Source organism: Platalea leucorodia (genome assembly GCF_965183815.1).
Source record: "Platalea leucorodia genome assembly, chromosome: 15".
Classification (NCBI taxonomy): domain Eukaryota; kingdom Metazoa; phylum Chordata; class Aves; order Pelecaniformes; family Threskiornithidae; genus Platalea; species Platalea leucorodia.
Window position 1 is genome coordinate 11,202,832 of NC_138837.1, and position 20,141 is coordinate 11,222,972.

The 20,141-nt window shown below is 53.5% G+C and overlaps 1 protein-coding gene across 1 annotated transcript; it reads right to left on the reverse strand.

The window, feature by feature from the left end:
• Positions 1 to 1,543: 1,543 nt before the first annotated feature.
• On the reverse strand, positions 1,544 to 19,913 carry TPRN (taperin; the record flags this gene model as incomplete). The annotated part of the gene is made up of 5 exons (XM_082327225.1): positions 1,544 to 2,777; positions 3,156 to 3,286; positions 3,553 to 3,751; positions 17,847 to 19,160; positions 19,245 to 19,913. 5 exons carry the CDS (start codon positions 19,911 to 19,913, stop codon positions 2,715 to 2,717), a joined length of 2,376 nt encoding a protein of 791 aa, XP_082183351.1. The 3' UTR covers positions 1,544 to 2,714.
• Between the last annotated feature and the right edge of the window lie 228 nt (positions 19,914 to 20,141).

The window sequence follows — 20,141 nt, forward strand, 5'->3', positions numbered from 1 at the left end:
TGTGACATGTAATAAAAGTCTGTTTTGCAGAAGTAAATTTTCCTTTCAGGTGCGCTTTGGTGTTAGTTAGGGATCTACTAAAGTTAATCCTCAAATGCTAGAGATCAGGGTAGGCATCTACAAAAAAAATACCCTTTATTTTGAGCACAGTGATACTGAAGTACACCCACAGAGGTGAGTTATCAGCTAATGCTTTTGCCCTCAAAACAGCATTCGCCTCGCTTTGCCAAGAACAAGCTAAGAGTTCATCTGGTCCAGACAGGGATTAGAGTACAAAGCCGGGAAGCGCGAAGGCAACGCTCAGCGAGGTGCAAATTACAGCTACAAGGTAGAGCGGGCAAACGGGAAGGAGCAGAGAAGTCAGCAGGACGCCGGGGCAGCCCGTGCTGCTGTCGAGGAGCGCGCTCTGCCCTCACACCGCCCCTCAGCCTGCCCTAACCAGAGACCTTGCAGGCACAGGGTGACTCACCGGGGGCCGCAGGCCGAGTACCGCAGCAGCGCTTCAGCTGGCTGCAGTCAGTGGAACAGGCTGCAGGGTATTGTTGGCTTTAGCATTCCTCATTGATCCAGAGCAGACCAAAGTCAGGACTCGTTCAGACACCTTGCCCCTAACTTTCATTGCAAGCAGCTTTTGCATCACCACCTGCAGTTTGCAGTTGCAAATCAAGAGATAGAGCTGCCTTAAACTGGCCTGAGCTTTTCCACAGTGCAAGATGCTCACTGGGACCTTTTCTGCTAGAAAAGCTGTGCATAACCTTTTCTTCAAACACAGTCCCTGACCTGCTTTGGCTGTGTACACAGCTACTGGCTGCGCGCACAGCTCAGTGCCTAACTCTGCCTATCTGGTAACTTACTCATCCCTTAAATCTAGCGGTCCCTAGCAGTCCTGCATTTTTCCTCCTTCTACCCCAGTCTCAGCATCTTGTCCTGCAGTGTTTCATTAACGGGAGAAGCCTCAGCACATGGGACTCACTGCTCTTTCCACAGCACTCGTGCCACGTCGGATGCAGATGCGCTGCCGGCCACCCACTGCTCCCGGGAGGTCATGCGGGGAGCAGATCTCCAGTTCGCTTGAAAAGGACAAGCCTTCGGAGCGCAAGGAGGCGGGAAGCGTTCCTTTGTGGCCCCTCCAGCCAACATCTAACAAACCGCTGAGTTTTTTGTGGGTTTTGGTGGGTTTTTTTGTGTTATCTTTCCAGAAATACTTAGGCACCCAGGGCAGAAGAGGAGAACAGCTAGAAGTAGGTGTGTCCTAACGTTTAGTCTTGACTGTGTTTTTCAGCAGAATAACCTTCTTCCTGCTGGTACAATATACACCAAAACCAGTGCAAGGTATGGAGAGCATTTTCAGTTCACAGTCCAGCATCAGCTTGACTAGACATTCACCACCTATGTATAACAGACAAACCAATAAAAGTATCAAATTTAATCAAAGATACCAGCCTGTTCCTTTGGATAGAGCCACACTCTGGGGTACCACTCATTTCACGAAGCCCAAAGAGGCCGTATCTATTCCAACCGCATTCTCTTTTAATCCCAGCAGTACAAATCACGTTAGCAGCAGTGTTCCGTCTTTTCCAGAGTGCAATTTCGACCCTGAGTTTACAGTAGTAGAAAACTTAAATGGAGGAGTCTAGCAGATTCTTTTGCATATTGGCTGCATTAAACAATTACAATAGAACTATAAAAATCCTAGAAAAAAAAACCATATTCCTTGTTCAAGTTCTGCAGAATAAAGGAGTGAAACAGCCCTCCTGTGCTTTGCATTAGAGGAGCAGAGCAAGCATGGCTAGAAGGAAGCCTCCCCGCCAACCAAGACAGATAAATCTTGGGCCTGGCCCCGTCAGACGCTGGAACAAAGCAACAAGGGGCACTGGCAAACTGAAGCACGCTCAGCTGTTGCGAGGCTGGACGCCAGAGCCGGGTATGGACAGATCAAAGCTATGGCCAATGTTTGGGAATCTTCAAGCGGCTCACGCCAGTCTGGACGCTTCTTTACAGATCAGTGCAAAAATGACACCTAAAGCTAAAGGCATTTATCCCCCTTCCCATCCCTCACACAGTGCGTTCACCTTCCTTTGCAAGGACGTAACTGGCACATCAGTCCCATGATGGTTCAGTGAAACTAGACCCAGAAACATGCTGAGAACAAACCATGAACCTTCAATGGTTTTCCAAACCACAAACCTTCAAGGGTTTTCCAAACTGACACCCAATCGAGCTGTCAAATCACAACCGCTTCTGTGAATCCAGCTACCTGCCCAGACACTCCCAGTGCTCCAACTCCAGAACCCTTCTTCGCTGGGGCCTCTGATGGGAGAAGTATTACAAAAGCCGTCCAGACCCCATGCAGTGCCTGGATGGGCGGACTCGGATAAGCACTGAGAGAACCTACATCCATCCTGGGGTTACAGATCTGTTCTTAAGATGCTTGCCTAATCGGCAGCTGATCTTGAACAAGGAATATGCAAGGCCACAGGTAGAATAAATCATACGCCTTAAAAGCAGTAGTTAGGTCCCAGAGTCCAGTGCAAATATTCTCCAAAGATGCCCAATAGCATCTAGTCCACCCTTGGCATCAGGATCCAACAGAAACTGTGGTGAGGGAGGGACCCAGAAGCTTATTTATTTCCGTGGTGCTTGCATGGACATCTGGAAGGTGCACTGACGCGTTTTGTCCAGCAGCCGCTGCTGCAGGCTAGAAGATGAAGCAATCAAAAATACAGAGCAGGCTCGCTGCTGAAATCGGAGAGTCCGCCCTTCTCTGCTGGGGTGAGCTGTGGAGAAAGCAGAGTTGACATGGAGGTGTCATCAAATCCAGAGCAAATGAGTACCCACGCCTTTGGACGGTGAAGGCTGCGCTGGCACCTTGCCCGGGGCTAACGAGCACATTTAATTCCCCCCTCCAAACGTGCCCTGGAGTACAAAGTGCACCAGCTGCCTTAAGTCTCCTTTACGCATACAGGGAGAGGCAGGTCTGCTAGTGGCACTGGGACCTTGTGTAGATCCTTGTGAGCGGTGGGCAGCACACACACACACACACACGGGTGTTCAGTGGAAGGCACATCCCATCCCATCCGCTGTCCAGACCAACCCGAGCGCTGGGATAAGAGCACAGCAGGATAAAGCCAAGACCTGCTTATTTAAAGTCTCACCATGACTTGGTTCCCATGGGAGTCAGCTTCCTTTGGGAGGGGTCCCTCTGCAGCAGGCATCTCCTCATATTTCTGCTCCTGCCACTCGCTGAACTTCACGGAGTGCTTTGGGGTGTAGCTGGATAAATCTGCTGGAAGGACAAAGCCGATGTGAATACTTCTCACTGCCCCAAAAGGAAACGGGATCAGGATCCTGGCAGGGACAGCATGGAAGCTGCCCATCTGCAGTTCCCTGGTCTGGTTCAAGCCCTGTCCCCACCGAGCCCCAATTCTGCTGTCAGAAGTCACCTCCATTACCATTTCCACCTGTGTGGAGCCCCATGAGGGTCTGGAGGAAACGTGGACAGTGTCAGACACCCCCAATGACCCCACAGTGCCAACACAGTGCCTCGCTCACCTGAGTTAGGTGTATTGGGATGCAAAGTGCCATTTGGGCGTGGAATGTAAAAGGTGCAAGACTTATCCTCCTCTGTTTCAGAAGCATGTCCTTCCTCCTCTTCCTCCTCCTCCTCCTCCTCCTCCTCTTCTGCCAGTGAGCTCTCTGACGGGTACTCAAACATAGTCTGCAAGCTTGTCTCATTGAAAGAGATCTTCATCTAGACAACAGCAAAGGAGAATTATTAGAAAGCAGCACAAGAAACCCATGATCATAATATTTGCTCCAACAAAGACCAGCTCCCACCCCAGGGCTTCACCCTGGTTTAGAGGAGCCATTACACATCCCCCACCTTTCCCCACACACCTTGCCGAATCTTACCGCGCTGAGAGAAACCGCGAAGGCAGAGAGCCAAATACGTGGGATGGAGTCAGGAGGCTGAGAGGTCGAGAGGACCTCTGGCTTTCTGCCCCGGCACACACTGTGCCACCATCTCACACTGTGATGCCCAGCAGCCAGGAGGAGCTGCTGGCGTGTCCCTCGAGAGGGATCAGTGTTGCCAAGGAGGACAGGAAAGCATCCACACGTTGGAAAGGTGACATCGCTAATGCCTGCCAATGCATTTGTGTACCCATGCTCTCTAGACAGTAGAAACATCCGTGATCAGGACTACATTTTTGGGAGGACATCCCGGCAAAAAGCTATTTAAGCTAGATAAAAACAGGGTTTAATACCAAAAGTGAGAAGATGGAAGCAGCTAAAGGAGAGATGGTAACAGGTGGTGGTGGAGAGGGAAAATACTGGACAAGTGGGAGGTACTTAAAGGTTCTGTTTTGAAACCAGGTTTATTCAGTATTCTCACTAGTGACTTTTGCTCAATAACTGGGAGACTGAGAACGAAGATGACCCCAACATGGGAGTTCATCGAGGAAAAAACAGAATTTTATGGGTTACTCAGAAAACTGGAGAGCAAGAACACTAGAAATGGGACAGTGTTTAAGATCAACCCTTGCTCTAAGAGAAGTTCATCACCTGTGAATAACTGAGCAAGAAAATTTTGGATTGGCTACCGGACTGTAATCATCATTAGGATGCTGCTTAAATAAACCGGGAATAAAGCAGGGCATGTCCCCTGGGAATAGGGACTGCCTGGCTCCGTCCTGCCTGTAACACCCCGCGGGTAGTGGAAGGCAGCAACTGGACTTTCTCTCCTCCAGGCTGAACAAACCAGCTCCCTCAGCTTCTCCTCATATGCCATTGCCCCCAGCCCCAGGAGAGTTTGGTAGCCTCCGCTGGACTTGCTCCAGTTTCTGCATCTATCCTGCAGCAGGACGCCCAAACCCAGACACGGTAACTCCAGACGTCCTCTTCCACGTTGAGAGGAAAAGCGGAGGGAAGGGGTTGCTCCCCTGCAGCCTTATGTGTCCTAATCATTACCTACCGTTCTGCTTAGAGGAGCTGGTTAAAAGTCAACTCAGCGGGTGGAGGGGAGATTCAGCCTGTTCACACTAGCAAAAATGAAGGCTGAGAAAAAGCATAAAAGCGCTTTTTAAGTACACCAAGAAAATAAACACCAAGGAGCAGAGAAGAACTGCTGATGCCAGCATACAACAGACAAACAAGGAGGATAAGCTTGCCAGGAAGAAATTTATGCCAAAAGTAGGAAGTATCTAGCCAACGCGGATCAAGGTTCAGGACCAGCTGCCTAGAAGGGTGTTGTGATCCCTTTACTTCTAACTACATTTAAAACTGAGTTAAGAGGGTTCTGAACAGAATTAAAAGGACGTGGTTGCTTGTGACAGGCGGTAGGAGCGGGATGGTTCAGATCTCTTCTGATGCTGTGTAATAACTGGCCAGAGGAAAGTGCAGCACATTTGCCCCACGTGCCTTATTTGCAGCTTCCCTCATACACAAAATACACCAGGTTTTCAAGGCAAGACAGCGAGCATTTCACTGCTGCTTTTCGGAAGAGCAATGAGAGGAGCTTGAATCAAATCCAGGTAACAGCGTGAGGACCTAATGCCTCCTCCGCACTGCAAAAAACACACGATGGAGCTGCGGGCGACTCTGCCCGAGTCTGGGATTGTAACTCGGACACAGGCTGGCTCCCTTCCCCGCGCTCCCAGGAGAAGGAAGGATGGAAATAACAGAGAGGACAAGCAGCTGCCTTTCCCCATTCCCTGCCCCAGCCCTGGCCAGAGCCGCTCCGACCTTCTCCAGATGACACGCAGGGAGGGGAATGGTTGTATTTCAGAGAAAAGGGGTTGGAATAAAATGACCTTGAAGATCAGAGCATCCCAGTTGCTGTTCCCTGAATTTCTCACCCCTGCTGCTGACCTAGATGCTCCCTGATCCGAGCCAGGCAGCGGAGCGGGCCGCGACTGCTCACAATGTGGCGTCTGTACTGCAGGGACGAGCCACGCTGCCAGGCACGAAGGCCACGAGGGTGGAGGTGCCCAGGGCTCCTGGAAGCTCGGACGCTATCCCAGAACCAGACGCCGCACGCAGGCCGCTTACCAGTGCTGGCAACTGCGCTGAGGGGCACAAAGTACTTGGCTAAACACGGAAAATAAAGGGGACAGGAGAGACGTGCCTTGTTTTTACAATTTAAGCTTGGGAGATGGAACTAAGTTTTCCTGTTTTTCTGCTATCAGGAGGAAATCTCTAAGAAAAATTACTTTGAGCCCAGTTTGGACCAAAGCTGTGTGTAGCACAAAAGGAGAAAACAGCCTCACCAGGGAGTAAAACCAAAGAGAAAGCAGCAGAAATGACCAGGAGACACCCCCCAAGGCAGTGCCCAGTGCCAACAGCCCAGCCTAAGCCTTGGACTAAAGCAGCTCCCACTCGCCCACAGCCCATTTGACTCGGGCCACGCTCACTGCCCGGCGCCGGGTGTCCTGCAGAACGCTCTGCCACCGGGGTTTCTCAGGTACCCGCTGCAGAGAGGCCGCAACGCCGTAGGAGGCAATCTTGAAGCTATTCAAAAAGAGCAATCATTAACCACGGCGGTGCCAGCCCCACGCATGCAGCGGGAGAGAGCTCGTAACAAGATAATCTGCTGCTTCAGCAAGACCTCCAGTTGGGCCACCACAGCCTACGCGAAGGCCGACACCAGGCAGTCCTGCTTGGCATGAGTGCACCCCGGCGCAAGCCCCCCCCAAACCCACGCTGGCTTGCTCTGCGGGAGCGTCCCACCCCCCTGCACCCAGTGCACCGCTGCCGAGAAGCAGGAAGAGCCCTGCGGCCGCGCTGCAATAAAGCGCTCGGACGCACCCAGGCAAAGCAAACACCGGAGGAACAACCGGGACTCCAGCAAACAGGCTCTGCATGAGCGGCCGCCTTCCCCGCACCTGCAGAGTCCCCCGGGGCGCTCGGTCAACCCTGCCCATGCAGGGCGAGAGCCCTAAAAGCAGCCCCAAAACTCAAAGCGATAAACCGGCCGTGGCATCGCCTGGGTTCGAGCTGCCCTCCCCAGGCACGAGGGGCTTTCAGGGGAAGCACAAAGCAGCTCTGCTTGATCCAAGTGAAGATGTTGGGCAACTTATTCAGGCAAAACTAGGGGACACATGGGTCAACACAGCTGCCTTAAGAAACCCTCTGAGCAGCTGATGAGCACAACTGAGCACTGTGCGTACTGAACACGGGCAGATTCGGCCCCAGGAACCATCTATAAAGAAAAATCAAGAGCCCAGTAATGGCACAGACAACAGGTTTGCACAGCCAGCAGCCGCTTGCCAGACCATATAGACTTTTATGGAAACATAAAAGGCGACAGGGGTCATTTTCTTTAGAAGAAAAATGTATCCCAGAAGAGCCAAGCCCACTCGAGCCCAGCCAGAGAACTCCGCTCGTCCCGTCTCAGCAGCGCTTCCCCCGTTTCTGCCCAACGGCAGCTGCCAGTTGTGGAAAGGAAGAATTTTGCACCCTTCAGCTGTGGATGTTTGCAGGGATTTGTCACTATTTCCTCAGCTGAATGCTTCACCCAGAACTGTGTCACAAAACCAGGGTCCATCCCAAACCCATATAGTTATACATTAACACTCTGCCCAGCAATCAGAGCCACACTGAGAAGAATAAGGCAGGCTTTTCAGGGAATATCATGCTGTTCAGCCACCAGATTCTTGTTGCCATATAAAATAATTTATTTTAAAAGGATTTGAACAGTAATGAGTAAGAGAGTACCCAGGAAAGAGAAGCCAGGGTAAACATTGCCCAACAAGCGTACATCTGAGTAGTCACACAGGGCTCACTTAGAAAAGAAAAAGCCAACCTTGTTTCGGGGGCGCAGGCTGCCAGGAGCCAGTCTGCACCCAGACCAGCAACAAAAGAGCCCCCATGTACAGAGACATATTAGAAATAAAGGTAACCAGTTTACAGAAACCAACCTGCAACACGGACAATGAAAGTCAACAGACACCTCGCCTCCAAAAGCTGAGGTGGGAAAGCCTGCAAGACCCCACAGTTAATGAAAGCACAAACACCCGCTGGCTTCTCACAGACCAGGGATATCTCCAGAAGTCTCAGGAGCAAATGAAGGGGTTAATCTGCATCCTCAGCTCCAGAAGCAATCTCTTCAGTGTGGCTTTTCTCTTCTCCACCCGTTACCACATTTGCTTCTTGGCAGATATGGCATAGCCAAAGTGATAATGTAGGGTGTTCTACACCTTTTAAACAGGAACCCCTCTGGCAATCCAAATCCTCACCTTATAATAGTAAGGAAAAAAAAAATGTTCCAGGCATTAAAAGAAAAAAGAGAAATAAATCACCCTTTAACTATATTCCAGCAAGGAGAGTCAGAGTCAGCATATTGATCCCCATCGTAGCAGCTTACAGTGGGACTGAAAACAACCGAGCCCGTTTCCCTTCCCCGCCGAGCGACTGCCAACAGCCGTCTCCCAGACCCGTGGCTCTCACGGGAGGCTGCAAGGGGCCCCGCTGCCGGCCCCGCTCCGTGCGCGGAGGAGCCAGACGGGATGGCGAGCCGTGAAGCACAAGCTGGAGTTTATTCCTACCCCTGCTAACACCACACAGCACCTCCAGCACGTCCAAACCCACCGCGCTGCTGCTGCGGACTAGATAAGAGGGCAGTGGCTGCTGCGTGGCGACAAGAGGGACACAGCAATTTATCGGTAACGTGGTTCTGCTACCCAAGTACTTCACAAGATCCAAAAGCTGAGTAGCAGCAGGGATCAAGATTTGCTCTCTTCAGGTACTCATTTTCCTCTAATCATCCTCTCTCTCCAAGCAATATAATCCTGAAGTGACAAAGTTAGGGACTGCACTGACGCCCTAGGACATGCATGGGCTGCCAACGGGCTGCTGGGTGTGATTCAAAGCAGCTTTTCACACCTGGTCAATCAAATGCCTCCTCCTTTCCCAGCTACAGCAGCGGGAGGGTTTCGGCTGATACCTGCAGGAAGGGTGGACAACAATTCAGCGTGAATACGAAAGAGCGAATGATTGATAGCTCTGAGAGAAGACGCAGGAACAAACCCAGTGTTTTGAAGAACCTTGTGCGTCTGCGCAGCCTTACATTGAGCTCTGCTACATTTGCTGCTGCACCGGCTGGCTAAAGAGTTGGTCAACGGGACAAAAGCACAAGACACCACACCAGATACCTGAACGCTGCTGCAGCAGACAGCTGGGAGTGCATCAGGAAGCCTGCTGACACAGAGCATCCCACAGAGGTTTGCAAGAGACAGCCCCCCAGGCTGGGCAGAAAGCTCCTCAAGCACCAAAACCCTTCGGTAGGTTGGTGGAGGCTCTGCCCAGCGGAGCTCGGGATCCGTGTGAAGAGGAGGGTCTCTTAACACAGAACAACCTCCCAGCCCCACGCTGCCAGGGGGTGAGAAGGAAGGTCCCTGCACAGACAAATAACTGCTTGTGAGACTGGGAACAGAGGGCAGAAGCAGTTATTTTATGGTGGACAAAGATCCCCAAAGGGTTTACCCTGGTCTTTCCATCCGACCCGCGCTGACCAATCTCCCAGATCTGCAGATTGAGTAAAAGGAGGTGGAGGAGCAGTTCATAAACTGCATACCTCTGCAGCAACCTTCATTTTTTTCATTACAACCTGCAGTCAATGATCTCGACAACTCCCCTGTGATGCAGTTTTCTCTCTGAAACTTTTAGATAAAGGATCTTTGGGGAAATAAGCCATTTCATAGGAGTTACCAATGAGCTTACATGCCTGTACTTCTCCCGAAAGTCATGTCCCAGCCCAAACTGTTGAATAACTCCAGGCACAATCTCTATGTGCGGCAGCCTGGAATAGCACCCTGGGGGCTGCAGTAGCATCAGCATATTACCAAGGCATTTGCTATCACTCGGGAGAAGATAAGGAGCTTTTGCACCTCTAAAGCCTTTCCTTGACACAGGAAGAAAGGGTTTTTCCCTGACAGGTACCCCTGGGAATGGAGGGGACTTAAGCCTTGGTTCCTATAGCAGATTAACCCTGCACTGCTATGGCTGAAGCACCCTGAGTATGCCCAAAAACCTGCAGATGGCACTTCAGAAATGTACTTTTCTGTCATTCTGTACAAAAAGAAGAGTTTTGGGGCACGGGAGGTGGCTGCTCCACCACAGGCTCACTTGATCATGCTTTTCCAAGAAGCGTTTCCTAAGAGCAACACCGAGCTTTGCTCAGCTATTAACTGCGTCAGAGTTAGTTACTGAATAGAGCCAGCAGCACGGAAGATTTACAGCAGCAGCATGTCAAGGAAGCACTGTGTTGCTGGCAAAGGAGAGGTTGCCTCCAGGATCGCATCCCAGCTCCCAAGCCACAAGGCAAAACAAGAAAGTCTCCATTTACAAGGCAACCCACAAAGCCAGCTCTGTGTAATCAATATGCTGAAGCACATGGTAGATAGGAGCAATGCATGGAGATTCGAAATATTAAACTCCTTGTGCAAGACATGGGGAAGTTTCAAATTCCTGATGAAAAAAGTGACAGGGTGGGGACAGTCCTGGAGAGCGCTGCAGGGCAGGCAGCTTTGTTAACTCTTCCCTGGGCTGTGTCGGACAAGAAGAGATCCCAGCGCCCAAACAACCACAGGGCAGTTGGAGTCCCAGTCTGGCAGGGTACAAAGCAGCTATTCAGCCAAGGATCCCTTCATTCCTTCGCACATCTGCGGACAGAGGAGCCAGAGCCTTCCACAGTTTAACAAGCAATTCAAATATTACTTACTTGGCCCACAAGAATTGGAGAAATCTCCCTACATATATGAAACAAATCTCATCTGAATACACAAAGAGAGCAGGCGTAAACAAGATACAATTAGTGTCAAGGCTCAGTATCTTCATAAACAACGCACAAAACTCCCGAACAGCAGAGGATTCTGCTTTACAGGCAACTCTGAGCTACAATTTGTGGCTACAACACGGAGATGCCACCCACAAACATTTCCGTGCAAGCGAGACTGACCAGAGCAGCCCAAACAAATACTTGGGTTTGGTGCAAGTGAACGGTCTCCAGCTGGAATGGGACAGATGGAGCACCATTTCCTGGGAAATATGGGGAGGTTGGGAACAGATTTACTCCCCACCCTGGCAAGGAGCTCATTCTAGACTTCAGGACCAAAAGGCTTCAGTGGCGTGAACAGGATTAGCTGCATGACAGAGTTCATGTCTCTCTTGCCCTTTTTCTGTACTACTAATATGCAAAAGAGACTTCCCCGAAGAGAAGTGACTAAGCGCAGCAAGTTCACCATGAGGCTTACAGATATGCCCTCAGACCTGCGTTTTCACTAGCTGCAAGCTACAATTTCCCTAAGCAAGCAAGCGTTTTGCTCTCATAATGTCTGAGAGATTTCCTTCAGCTTGCCTGGAGTCCTCCAAATGCCTTCAAAGCAGCAGCTCCATCCTGCCAAGTTCCCAAGATCATCTGAAGGGCGCTGCTCAGAAAACATCAGCACCGAGTGCCTTCAGCTCAGATTTTCCCAGGGTGTTTGTGAAGTTTCTCTGTGTGATACAGACGCTCCGCATGACTCTTCCCACACGAACTGTCCAAACAGCGATAGCGTTACACCTTCGTGGCATCCCCACGTCTCACTGCAGTCACTAGAAAAAGTCTGGGTTTGTAAATAGATTTTAAATAGCCCAGGTTTCACCCAGGAGAGGAGTGAGCGCAAGCCCAGAGGTGAAGGAGATGCTGCTGCAGCAGCTCTTACCGAGATCTCCTTTACTGCCACTGAACCTGGAAACTATTTTAATTTTTCCTACCGTTTCCCACATATAACACAGACAAGCAGGACTTCTGCCCTAGCCAGCCTGAGTGTGTACTTCCTCAGCCCTTCTCAGGAACACCATGACCATGTACTGGAAAAAGCAGAGAGCAGAGGAAAACCCGAGGCAAGCTGAATACTTGAGACAGTGGGAAATTATAAACCATCTCCAATCTGGTCCACAGATTAAGGAAACCGATTAAGATAACGTCAACTGTAATCTGCGTGATCAGAATTCAGAGCGCAAAGCACTCCAAATCTCCTCTCAAGCTCTGGGGCGGGCTGAGCCCTGGGCATGTCCTAACCAGCTTCAAAAGCAGGCTCGTCTCTTATTTGCGTAAGAGTTTCTATTTTAGCTCTTCTGTCCCATTCCCGGTGCTGCTGACAGCGGCAGGCAAGCAGGGGACGGGAGGAGGAGAACCGGGGGGAATTTGGGAGCAGCTCAAACTGTTGCTGCGGCACGAGGCGAAGCATGGGAGCGGCGAGGCCACGGAGAATCTCAGTCGCAGAAAATTTCCCACTATGGAGATGAGATAAATATGACTCATCTGCTCTGCCGGGGGTTTAGTACAACAGTATCGGCACTTCAAGGAGCTGGCAGACAACGGGGAAACAAAAAACAACCTACCACCCCACCGACAGCCTCAGGTGCAGCCTGTGAGGTGGTTTAAAAACTAGAACCGCAACAAGATCCCGATTTCTAGAGTCTTCAGCCATCAACATCATAGGCTAAAAATCAGCAGAATTAGAAAAGGGCAGGGAAATTGCACCGTCTGGGGGAAACAGCCTGCTCACATCTGACAGGCAGTGGAGATCGCCTCCCAGGGCAGGGACCACGCCTGATCAGCCAAGACACCTATCTTCTGAGCGGGACTCATCACTGCTGACCTCATCTACCAAAAATTCAATACCTCCGCGTCAGATACATACTACAGCCCCTCCTTAAAGGTGGCAGATGTATCTGCCCCAGCAGAGCACAGCCACGAGACAGAAAATAGAACAGGAACACGCAGCTGTCCCAGAGCTAAACAACACAAATCTTCGCCCTGACGCCTCCGAATCACAGAGACAAGGGAACCGAAGTAATTTTTGCAGAGAGGTTTTTGCTTCCACCACCAGGTTAATTTATTTGTATTATGGTTAATTTACTTGTGTTATATAAAATACTTCAGGCAGTCACCAGTATTTAGATTCTACACTGTTCAGACTTGCTCCAAACAGGTCTGGGCAATAGCTGGAAGTGTTCAACCCTGCCAACATCTCGAGCCTACACCTGGTTCTCACAGGAGACCATCTCCAGCAGAACTGAACAGACGGAAAGCTACAGAGCAAGAAGTTCAGCAGGTTAGACCAACACAACTGCTGCCCAATCCTGCCCACGATGAAAAGCTGAGGGATGTTTAGAATAATTTCTTAACAGACATTTAAGTGGGCATTTAGAAGCCGTATTCACGCATTATGCAGCTCAAAACGTTAGAAAATGGACCGTGCTAAAGTCCACATAAGCTGGAACTTTTTGAAGCTGAACATCTTTGAAGACAATTTTGCAAAGAAGCAGGCAAGCATTAGACTCCAACTGTTCGGACCTCAGCAACCTTGTTCTTTGTAAGCCCTGTTCACACGAGGCTGCAGCTCAGCTTCCAGCACTCAGCAAACTGCCAACTGTGACAAGCAAAAAAACATTAAAACCATCAACAATCTGATGTCTGTTGGCTCTCACGTCCTGCTTTTTATAAGACTTTGGGTGGCCTGGCCAGAAGTCACCTGTCCTGCAGGATCCCCAGGAGGTACCAGGGCCCGGAGAGGACAAACATACTGTGACTTGGGATGAACTGCAGGAGAGACAAGACCTGAGGAAGCAAATTCTGTACACACAGGACCTTCAGGGCAGAGTCCAGCCTCCAACAAGATGAGGACATGAAGCCTAAAGACAGACGACTACTTCTCGGGACCCCAGATGACATGGCAGTTTGCAGTCCTTTCCAATCACTCGCACCAACATGCCAGCCACATGTTTTACAGAAACCTAGATTTCTATCTTGCTGACAACTTTATTGTACGTTATTCTGGCAGATAACCAAACCAGGACTGATTCTTGTCAGCTCAGCCGAGCTAGATTTTATCCTCCGAAATCCCAAAGATCCACATCCTGCAGCAAAGCCTTCCCTTCCTCCTGGGGCTGCTATCAGGCTGAAGTGTCTTCACTACTTCTGTAATAACAGAGTACGAAGACAAGCACTGATGAGAGGTCACCAACAGCGCTCTGCATCCTCTCCCCGCTCCCTGTTTAGAATAAAGGTCAGTAGGTCTCCTTCCACTCCCGCGCACGTATCCTGTCCTCGCCGTCAGAGCCGACGGCTCAGCCAGCCCAGCGCTCCGCTTCAAACCCCGCACGTCCCTTCAAAGCTGCAAACGATCACTTGGTTTTCAAACTGAGGTCACACCCCCACCGCTTTACCTGAACTAACTGTGATACCGCTTGGAGAGGTCTCAAAACAGCCATGGAGTAGATGAACAGTCCTGAAGGGCATCTTAACACCTGTAGGAGGACAAGAGCTCAAACCCCCTGCCCACATGGGCAGCCCGGGCCCCGGGACGAGCACGGCTGGGGCTCTGCCCTCCACCTGCAGATCTTGATAGTGTCCCATCGTACACAACCCCATGTTCACCTTCACAGCCCTGGGTGATCGACGACTGTCGCACCGCAGCAGCCCTAGTTGCACAAGTGAGCTGGGAACCCATTTTTTATTCTGACACAGGAACGGCATTTCTCTCTCTCCCTCATCAGCTCAAGATCCAGCTCCAACCCCAAAACAAACAGCTGCTTCACATATTTGAAGCGTCTGGAAGGAGCAATAAAGCTATTTTTCCTGAAAGGCCTTGAACACCAGCAGCATCCCTCAGGCTGCAGCAAAGTTGCAAGTCCTGCAGCCGCAGTCGGCAGCCGCGCAGCCAAGAGCAGGGGCTGGAGCTCGCTCTGCGCAGACCAGAGCAGCGCTGGAACCCACTCCCACCCTGTCCCAGCCACCCTCCCACTCCAAAAAACCATGGAGGACGTGGACCGAGCCAGCTCCATTTTGCTGGCATCTCTACCATGGTCAGGGGACAGAAAAGGGAGGCCCAATTTCCGCATTTGAAGAAAAACACATTTTGCATCTCAGAAAAATCAGTCGAACTGCCACGACCACCTCTCTCCCTCCTAATAAATCATTAGCCCTGACTGTAAGCACAGACACGTGCCGATCTGCAGGAACGCGGCATTTCCAGGCTGCGCAGACCTGCTGCTTATCTCACCCCGATTCCTGTTGGGCATCAGCAAGCGGATGAAGTTTTCCAAGTCATCGAAGTTTCACTAAACACCACTTTCTGGAGCCTGCAGTATACTTAAAGACCTTTCAGCAAATCCAAGGCGAGGTTTGGAAAGGAAGCTGCTCAACAGGAGGTGGGCTCATCCATCACCCCAAAAGACCCGGGTAGCTGCTCACTGAAACCAGCATCAGGTTGGACTTTGATACCCCCAAAAGAGAAAGGGACATTAGTTTTAACAAAAAACTGCAGCTTCCAGCTCACAGGAAATGCCTGCTTCTGTCCAATTCAGGCCAAAATCAAGTTTCTGAAAACCCCAGCATATCTACAAAACAGAACCCTTGGTTTTGGCCAGTTGCCTTGGCGACCCACAGCGATCTCTTGGGAAGAAACCAAGGAATGCGTCCTAATACTAGCTCCTTCCTTTTCAGGCATCAACACTCAGCCTTATTACCCAGAGTAAAAGCCACAAACATCCTCTAGGTTGAGAGCAAACAGAAATCTTTCCATTCGCTACAGCATCAGCATCTTCTAAACCCTGGCTACAAAGTCAAACTCCATGCTCGCCACCCCAGCAGGAAAGGAACTGAAAGAAAACCTCTTGTTTCTCCCGCTACATCGCCACATTTCATTTTACCCAGAAACTTGTGTCTCTACTACTTCTCCTTAAGCTGGGTCTTATTTTCCGAAGGGTCCCCACTTGTTTCAGCCTCCTGAGCTCTGCAATGTAACAGGCGGTTCCTCCTTTGCCTTTTAATATCGCTCTTCTCAGAAACTAGATCTTTATGCAAGTTCTCACGCAGGATATCCCCCCCACGTATAATTCTTAGCGAACGCCATTACAGTCGTATATGCATCTTGCAGTATTTAGCACACTTCACCCTCAGAGCGGAACAGTTAATGCTATTACGCTGATAAGAACATAGGCGAAGCTCCGTGACCTGCCCAACGTCACACAAATCCAAGACCGAACAGACAGAACAGTTGTTAACCAAACTTCAAAGAACCATATGATATTCTAGGTTGGGAAAGGACCTCTGGAGGTCTCTCGCCCAAACTCCCGCTCCAAGCAGGGCTGATCTGATGAGCTGCTCAAAGCTCTCCCCAGGCAAGTTTCAAACAGCTCCAGGGATGGAGATGCCGCTGCTTCTCTGGGGTCCTGTTCCCGTGTTTGACCAACCTGAAACAATTCAGCCGCTGCACTAGCCTTGTCCTCGCCTCCCTCCCGCCTTTTTGTACTGTGCAGGACGGCTTCCACTGCGCCCCATTTAATTGGTTTTGCTTACTTGAGGCTTTATTCTTTTACCAGCAAGGCTGCTGCCCCAACAGCACCACCCTGCACAGAGGAATCAGCTCCTCCGGCGGCATCAGAAGCCAGACTTAGATAAGAGTGTCCCGCGAGGTTTCCTCTGTATTTTCTGCTCTATAGAGTACCCATAACCGTAACACGTTGTCTTGATATTTTCACCATTTATAACACACACCTGAATTGGTGTAAATCCAGTTAATACCCCAAACTGAACTGAGCAGAGCCAAGAAAACAGCTGGAATCAATGCAAGCCAGCAGGTATTTAAGCAGCCGAACAATTCCAGCCTGCTCAAGCATTTCCCTGTCAGAGGACCAGTTAAAGCTGCAGGAGCACCGAGCGAGAATCAACACTCCTGCTTATTTGCTTATTCCGGACCTCATGGCGCTCGTGCTCCAGATCTGCTACCCGCATTAGTCACGATCAAATTAATACAGACTGCGTGCTCTTATGAAGGAATTTAACAACGTAAAGCCATGAGAAACAGCAGTCCCTGCCGCCCTTCTAAATGAGATGCACCCTATTCAAAGGATTTCCTCAAATTATAATGCTCAGTGCCTCAGGCACCCATGTGGATGCAGTCCAGCAAATATTTAGTCGAATTTAGGTAACGGAACGTCAAACAACTCTTCCTGCTATGGAAAAACTTGTCACATCGCAGACCTAGAAATCAGGATTTGTCACCTCAGTGTGCTGCTTTCAGAGCCGAACAATTCACGCCTACTCCTCCAGCACAGCAAAATAACCCGCTCTTTCAGCATGACTGTGTCTTTATCACATCCAGATGCATTTCACCCAGCCATACAAAGATTAATTCGCAATTTAAGGCTCACAAGTATCTAAGTTAGATCCCAAGCAGTGAGGAAACTTGGCATTCGCTCCAAAGACGCTTGCAGCAATCTCATCTCGCGGACCTTCAGAGACATAGCTGCACATCCAGAACGAGCACCAGGTGGTATAATCCCATCAAGGGGAGTTAAGTTGTTGCTGATCTCTTTCTGCCTAATAGAGACCTAATTCGCGAGCCTCTATCAATAGATCAGTAACGCGGGGAAGATGCCACCGCCGCGCTGCCCGCTGTACTGTCGCAAGCCGGGCAGCGAGCACGGGGAGCTCAGCGTGTCCAACACCCGCCAGACGGAGCGAGCAGAGCCTGAGAGGGGGCAAGGCCACAGCCGCTCAAACCACGCAGCTCACCTCGGTTTTCTAAATACCTGAAATATTTTACTTTCCGTTATCATACCTCCAAGAAGCGACTGTGGGAGAGGCCCTGCAGTTATCACAGGTCATATCCCACCCTCGTCTACTTGGTGGAACAGCACCCAGTGCCCCCTCCCTGAGGGCAAGCCTCTGGCTCTCAAAAGGACCCGAAAAACATTGCCCGTCTTCCCACCCGCTGCCTCATGGAAAGACAAGGCAAAAGCAGTACCGAGCTACTTCCAGCCTGGCTGTTCAGCGCAGAGGCGCCCCAGGCAGTTACCTTCTTGCGGCGGGAGCCCGTCTTGCTCATGCAGGACCTCTCCAGGGACAGGTACCCCCCGATCACTTCGATCTCGTTCACCGTGGGGTAGCGCTTTTTATGGGACACCCCCACTTGGGGCCCATCAGCGTTCTCCATGGCTTTGCCTTTTCCTTTGCTCTCCTCCTCCTCCTCCTCTTCTTCCTCCCGCTGCGGCCTTCCGCTGGCATCAGCAAGAGTCTGCAGCCCCGAGGCGACGGGCTTCCTTTTGGGCACGACAGTGAAGGTGCTGCCTCCCCTCTGGTGGGGGGCAGAGTGCGGTCTGTAGAGGGGCACGGAGGAAAACTCCATCTCCAGGTCAGGGCCAGCTCCTCCAGGCTGATCTGCCAAGCTCCCCGTCCTTGCAGCCGCGCCGGCCCTGGGAGAAATCTCCCCGCTGTCCGGCTCCACGATGTCATCGATGTAAGTCACAGGTACCAACGGATCCAGAGGCGCCGGCGGGGAAGCGACAGGCTCTTCCTGCTCCGGGGCGGAAGCCCTCGGGGGCTCCTTCGGTGCCTTCTCCTCCGAAGACCGTGGCGGTGGCCCCGGCCTGGCGCTCTGGGCCGGTGGCGGAGCCGGGCCGCCCTCCCGGCGGGGCACGAAGAGGAAGGAATTGCGTGAATTCAGGCGCAGCTTGGCCAGGGCCTGGGCCTGCAGGTCGTGGGCTGGGATGGCAGCCAAGTCGGGCTTGGGGGCCGGGTGGATTTCGAAGGAGCCCCCAGCCCGGGGGGCAGAGGCGGAGAGCGGCTGGGTGGCACCGGTGGCACTGGGGACCAGACTGGCACTGGGCAGGGGCGACACGGCCGCTTCGGCCTCCTCCGGCTTTGGCCTCCTGGCGTTGGCTCTGGCATGGGAAGCGCCGGCGGATGGCGCGGATGGCACTGGCGGCCCCTTGGGCGGCGCGGGACGGCCGGCGGGGACAGCGCCGGGCTCGGGGACGCGGCTGCCGGGGGGCAGGCCCCGGGGGGTGACGGTGAAGGAGTTGGAGCCGATCTTGTGGAGAAAGCAGTTGGCCTGGGGGGCTGCGGCCTTGGGGGCGGCTGGGACCGCCGGGGGGGCTGCGGCCCGGGGGGGAGCCGGGGCCGCGGGCGGGGGGGTGGCAGCCCGGGGGGGAGCCGGGGCCGGACGAGGGGATGCGGGCTGAGGGGGGGCAGCCCGGGGGGGAGCCGGCAGCGGCTGGGGGGCGGCCGGCACCGCCTGCGGAGATCCCGGTCCCGCCTTTGGGGCCGAGGCCCGGGGGGAGCCGGGTCCCCGCTGGAGGGGCGCCGGGGCCCGGGGGGAGCCGGGTACCGCCTGCGGGGGGGGAGGCCCGGCCCGGGGGGAGCCCGGCACCGCCGGAGGAGCAGCCGGCGCGGCGCGGGGGGAGCCCGGTCCCACCTGCGGAGGAGCAGCCGGCCCGCCCGGCACGGCGCCGGGCCCGGGCCCGGGCAGCGCCTCCCCGCCGCGGCGTCGGCGGCCCCGCGGCCGCTGCCCGAACTTCTCCAGGAGGCGGCTGACGGTGCCCGGCTCGGCCGCCTCGGGCGGCTCCGGCGGCTCGGTCGCCTCGTAGATAACGACCTGGTCAGCGCGGATCTCGGCGAGGGCGGCGCCCCGGCGGGCCAGCAGCTCCCGCAGCGGGTCCGGGCGCCGCGGCGGGGAGGCGGCGGCGGGCGGGTCCCGGCGGCGGGCGGGCAGCGCGTCCCCCTCGGCGAAGCAGGCGGCGGCGTCGGGCTGGGACTCGATGATGAGGATGTTGTCGGCGCGGATGGTGCGGATGCCGGGCACGGCGCTGTACAGCTCCAGCAGCTGCTGCAGCGGCCGCGCCGCCCCGGGGTCGTGCCCGGGCAGCCCCTGCCGCAGCCGCCGCCGCTCGCTCTCCAGCCGCATGAAGGGGTTCTCCCGCAGCGGGCCCAGGCTCTCCGCCACCACCAGCCGCTCCCCCGCCGGGGGCTCCGGCTCGCCGCCGGCCGCCCCGGCCAGCTTGGCCCGCTTCCGCTCCAGGATCTCCCGCTTCCAGGCGGGCTGCGCCCGCGGCCCGGCCCCGAGCCCCGGCTCCGCGCTGCTCATGGCGGCGGCACAGGGCTCACTGCACTGCGCTGCCCGGCCGCCGCTGCCGCCTGCGCCCGCCGCACCTGAGCAGGCCCCGCCGCCGGCCGCGACACCGCCCCCGGGCCGCCCTCGGCGGGGCGGGGCGGGCGCCATGACAGGGCCGGCGGCCGGGGGCGGCCCCGTCGCTCCCTCGGGCGGCGGCCCGGGCCGTGACGGCGGCGTTGGGGCCGGTGTCGGAGAGATCCG